Source organism: Rhinopithecus bieti, unplaced genomic scaffold (genome assembly GCF_001698545.2).
Source record: "Rhinopithecus bieti isolate Rb0 unplaced genomic scaffold, ASM169854v2 scaffold_11964, whole genome shotgun sequence".
Classification (NCBI taxonomy): domain Eukaryota; kingdom Metazoa; phylum Chordata; class Mammalia; order Primates; family Cercopithecidae; genus Rhinopithecus; species Rhinopithecus bieti.
The window spans coordinates 7,592,605-7,598,303 of NW_016807677.1; the positions used below are offsets into that span (position 1 = coordinate 7,592,605).

At 45.0% G+C, this 5,699-nt stretch overlaps 1 protein-coding gene across 1 annotated transcript in view; it reads left to right on the forward strand.

Annotated features, from left to right (window-relative positions):
- Positions 1 to 523: 523 nt before the first annotated feature.
- The window catches only part of POU2AF1 (POU class 2 homeobox associating factor 1), a 25,369-nt gene continuing 20,193 nt past the window's right edge, over positions 524 to 5,699 (forward strand). The window contains exon 1 of the mRNA XM_017883254.1: positions 524 to 757. Coding sequence (XP_017738743.1) covers positions 742 to 757 — 16 coding nt within the window. The 5' untranslated portion in view covers positions 524 to 741. The remainder of the gene's footprint in view (positions 758 to 5,699) is intronic.

The window sequence follows — 5,699 nt, forward strand, 5'->3', positions numbered from 1 at the left end:
GTGGGCATAGCCGCCATCAGAACCAGCGCCCCCATATTTCAGCATGATTAAGCCTTGCCATTTTGGGGTGGCTGGGGCGAGGGGAGGGGCTATTGTGTTTCAAAATGGAATAAACAGAAAAGCAATATTAAAAGAATGAGGAGGTTGTTTACTGAGGCTTGAAGAGATGACAGGTGTTTCCTCCCAGTTGAGAACCAGTGACCCCTGGGAATCGCATTTCCCGCTGTGCAGGCCCCATGGCGGGCTGAGTCCTGCCCATGCCCTGGTGGCCTGGAAGCCTGCATGGGCGCCGTGCAAAGACCAACGTTTTCCAGAGGAGCTTTTGGGCTCATCACTGGCCTGGGGAGGGCTTGACACGGGGTTCCCACAGCTTGCTCCACACCACCTTCACACCCACACCCAGCAGGTCCCCGTGGGGCCGGTGCAGGCCATGGCTGCCCGCGCTGCGCTGTTGCTCTGTCCCAGCTGGCTGGCTCCGGGTGTGGAGCACTCTGGGCTGGGGCCTCTGGGGCGCGCACAGTGGGGTGACAGGCAGCCTGGCTGCAGAAACGTTGCACCCGTGCCTGAGGTGGGAGGATGTGATGACGCGGCCCACGCAGCGGGAACCCAGGCCTTTAAAAAGCCCAGGAAACAGCCTCAGCGCAAGCGGTGGCTCCACTGGAGGAAAACACACCCCGGTCTCACATTAAAGAAGCCAAACTGTCGGCTTCAAAGAGAAAAGGCAACATCCTGTCACAGGCCATGCTCTGGCAAAAACGTAAGTGGTTTGGCTGTGGCTGTCAGACCCAAGCCAGCGCCAGCAGGGCCGGGCGATCACAGCTTGGCCTGGAATTGGGGAGCTGGTGGTGGAGGAGATGGGGTCACGGGGGAGTGAGGAGGGGTTCTAGGTTCCAAGCCCGGGAGTGGGGAGCGGGGAGGTGGGCGGGATGGAGCCTGGTGGAGAAACCAGCCTGTCAGAGGTGATGCTGATTTTCCAGGCTGGAGGGGAACGAACTAGTGTTCCAAGGTGGGACGGCTCAGGGTACCTCCGCTTCTGTGCATGAATCACTGTGGTGAAGAAAGGGCAATTTATGATTCACACGACAAAAGCCAGATGTGGGATGGGTTTGGTGTTTGGAGGGAAAAGCCATGCAGTTCTTTACAGGAGGGGCTTTATTTCCATAAGTAGTGGCTCTTCAGCCTGCTGTTGAATTCCCTGGGCCTGTTTCTAGCTGAGTGACTTAGCTTTCTGCCAGTGCCTGACTTGTTCCTGTGGATACCCTGGGAGGAGTGGAGACCTGGCTTGGTGAAGCGTGTCCTCACTCGCTCCACTGTCTTGCCTTTCGTCATTCTCTTTCCCCTTCTGTGACAAGGCTTGTCTATCCCACTGCAAAAGGAGCAGTGGGTTTATCTTTGGCCTTGATTTTTATCCCTGGAGTTGGATGGAACAACTGTGAACTTTGTTTTTCTTTATGTGGACCAAACAGTGACTTACCTTACTAATAACTGAAATAATACAGATTATTTTCAACATTCTTTTCATAAGGTAAACGAAGTCAACTCATCAGCCTCTGAGAGTTGAACCTTATTGGGGCTTAGTTCTATACTTCCTCAAGCAAGAAGAATAACCCAAAATTACTCTTTCTCTTAAAGATTCTTAGTTCCTTAAAATGCCTTTTAATTAACTTAAGTACGCCGTGCCTCAAGCAAACTTAATATAAGAGAATCTAGATTTACAGAAAAAGATAAATTAGGGAGTACTTTTATTCTATGGAAAGATACTCAATTGGATCCATTAAAGTTCTGAAAATATAACTTCATTGATTAAAATGTTACACTGTCACCTTATCACCAATTTACTCTCTGCTTTATATCTTATGTAAATTTCTCCAGAATTAAACTGATTAACAAGTAACACAGAAGAGTGATTTCAAAATTTCTCAGATTGTGAAGACCCACCATTGTTTGGTATCAGTAAGATCCATTTTTTAAAAAATAAAGGGAAATGAACTTTAATTTGGGTTTGAGAGTTATGGACTCCTTCCAAGATAACTAGGAATATTCAAGAATGGTTGGCATGCGACTCTTACCAACAGGCAATGGGGCAGCGGCAGCCTATCCTTCCTGGGACCATGGCAGCTGGCCCTATTGTGAATGCTCTGTGGATGAGAGCAGGTGGGCATTCATCTCCTTACTGGGAGCTCCTAAGCATCTGTGTGTCCTTACACTTAGGGCTGAATCATTTGATTTTTGTGTGAGCCCCTGGAGGGAGTTTTGCCTCAGCTCCTGCCTTCTATGAGCAAGTCACTTTCCTTTTTCTCAATCCTTGAATTTTTTGTATGTAAAGTGGGGGTAAAAATCATACCCACTCTGAGGAGCTACCCTTAGTAAGTGAGGTGCCACTGAAGCCATGTTCATTGCTCTGTCTGCATCAGCCTCTTAGCCTCTGAGATATGAGTTGCTTCCCTGCATTCACAATCTGCCATATTCTCCCCTCTTGGTTCCGTACTACATTTTTTCATTTCTAAGAGATGAACAGACTTTTTCTTTGTTTTGTTTTGTTTTTTTTTTTTTTTTTTGAGGCAGAGTCTTGCTCTGTTGCCCAGGTTGGAGTGCAGTGGTGCGATCTCGGCTCACTGCAACCTCTGCCTCCTGGGTTCAAGTGATTCTCTCGCCTCAGCCTCCCTAGTAACTGGGACTACAGGTGCCTGCCACCACACCCAGGTAATTTTTTTGTATTTTTAGTAGAGATGATGTTTTACTATGTTGTCCAGGCTGGACTCAAGTGATCCACTCGCTTCGGCGAGTGCTGGGATAACAGGTGTGAGTCACCGTGCCTATCCCCCAATTTTTTTAAAGGGGATGCTGGAGGGCATGTTTCCTGCTCACACTCTGGAGACCAGTCAGATACAGCAAAACTCCATTGTAAGGGAGACCACATTGTAAGCTCATCAATGGAATAACTGGGGTGAATGTTTCCCCATGTTCAGATGAACACAAATCAAAATTATCTTGAATTGTCCTTTAAGCCTTAAAGGAAAAGTAGGAGAGACCCTGGGCTCTGGACCCGTCCCCTTAGCCCGAACCCAAGTATGTGGTATAGAGGGCACCTGGGTGACTAAACCCTGTGGGAAAATCAGTAAAAACAGGGCAGCATGTCAGCCCACTTAGAATCACCCGGTGGAAGGGCAGGGTTTGAAATCAGACACCAAGAGTGCTGAAAGGGCACTTTCTTTTTTCAGAAAACACCCTCGAGGCATGAGCTGAAATGACTGTACTATGGGGTTCTGGAAAGGGTTAAGAAAACATTCACTTTGAGAATGTTACCTCCTCGCTACCTAGCCCATGACCCTAGTTTGTGGACTAAATGTGAACCCTGGCTTTTGGTTAAGATTAGAGCAAAGCCCAGAACTGCTGGCACAGAGAAGTAGAAATCTTCAAGCCTCAACCAATGGGTGTGAGATTTGCTTGATGGGCCAGTTGGATGATGAAGTCACTCCATCTGTAGATTCTTTCCCTGGGTTCTGGACTTGGACCTGCTGGTCCAGTGTAGATGTGAAGAATTACCATCCCTCCCCAACTAGTAGTGGAAATAGCAGGAACCTTGGAGGGAGACGGGCCTGGGTTTGAAAATTGACTGTGCAACTTAGTTCTTTCTTTGTGAGAAGGAAATTTCCACTCATTTCCTCATCTGGGAAGCGGGAATTCTAACTCTGCCTCCCAAGGTTTTTGTGAGAATTAAAGTAGAGAATGTAGGTAAAATGATAGCAAGTTTCCTGATAAGTAGTGATAGTGGTGAGTTAGGCCTTCCGTCCTGGGAACCTCCTGTGGGCCCATCTTGAGTGATCAGTGTTATGTTAAATTCGTATATCCTTTTCCACACTTTAATTAGAATAGTTAAAAAGCCACAGTCTATGGGCGCCTGTAGTTCCAGCTACTCGGGAGGCTGAGGCAGGAGAAAGACATGAACCCGGGAGGCGGAGCTTGCAGTGAGCCGAGATGGTGACACTGCACTCCAGCCTGGGAGATGGAGTGAGACTCTGTCTCCAAAAACAATAAAAAATAAAAAAATAAAAAAGCCACAGTCTAAATATTCTTGGGTGATAGGATATTGCAAAGTTTTCCAAGGGTCTAAAATAGGGGTCTGCAAACTATGGCCTCTCCGCCAAATCAGGCCTGTCACCCCATTTGTAAATAAAGTTTTATCAGAACACAGCGTAAATAAAGTTTTATCGGAACACAGCTATGTTTATCATTTGAATATTGCCTAGGACTGCTTTTGCTACACGGCAGAGTTGTGTAGTTGTGACAGAGACTGTGCAGCATACAAAGCCTAAAATATTTACTCTCTGGCTTATTATAGAAAAACATTGCCAACCTCTGGTCTGAGATGATTTGCTTGGTTCTTCAGGCATTCATTTCCTTAAGATACTCAGTATCCTGGAGTTGTACAATGCCAACACCAATGGAAATAAAGCTTGCAGCCAATTCATTAAATAATTTGCACAATGCCCCAAATTGATTTAATTGAATTTCTTCCTTAAAAGTGATAGGACTGTGTATAATAAACTGAACTCCATTTGTTAGAAAGTGAACAAATTGGACAGTTGCTTTTTATTGTTGTTGTTTGTATTAGGGAACGATCTACATGCTAATCAAAGGCAGGCTTGACTGATTTTCTTTGGACTGGCTCATTGTCTTGGTGTCCTGTAGACTTGACCTTGAAACAGGAAATAAATTGTATCCAATTATTATGTCATGGATATGCCTTTGCTTTCAGACAACTTGAACAGAGCAGAGATTTAGCAAACAGAAAAATTAAGGCCTTAAAATTCTCATCAACATAGAACTCTGCTCTTCAGATTTACTCTAGGGTTCCACTAAAGAGCCAACATTTTTTGGGAGGCAGTTAAAGATAAGTAAAATGTGTACTATACATATAATTTTTGGAAGCCTATCTCCCACATAAATTTAAGCACAAGATATAATGAGAAGTAATTTAGGTTTCTGGACAACCTCTAATATTTCTATTCTATGTTACAACCTTTGCTTATTTAATAAGCCTAGTGAGCACCTTTACTTCTTACCAAGTTGATTCCATTGATTCAGCAGTTCTTTTTTTGAGATGGAGTCTTGCTCTGTCGCCCAGGCTGGAGTGCAGTGGTGCAATATCAACTCACTGCAACCTCTGCCTCCGAATTCAAGCGATTCTCCTGCCTCAGCCTCCTGTGTAGCTGGGATTACAGGCACATGCCACAATGCCTGGCTAATTTTGCATTTTTATTGGAGATGGGGTTTCACCATGTTGGCCAGGCTGGTCTCGAACTCCTGACCTTGAGTGATCCATCTGTCTTGGCCTCCCAAAGTGCTGGGATTACAGGTGTGAACCACCACACCTGGCCAATTAATCAGTTCTTGCTGTTAAGGGCAAGTAGAATCCAAAAGAGAGATACGAATTCACATGCACCTTCTGGAGGTGAAATAAAGGACAAACATCAACCAAACACACAGATTTAATTGGTAGAAGAGCAGATGATGCTCTTGATGGATATTTTACTTACTGCCCCTTACATTTATTTACTAAAGAAAGTGCCAGATTTGTCCTCAAAGTTACTGACTCAGAAGTTTTGAAAGCTCTCTTCCAATTCACACTTGAGATTCTGTTCTTTCATGAGGAACCAAAAAAAAAAAAAAAAAAAAAAAAAAAAAAAAAAAAAAAA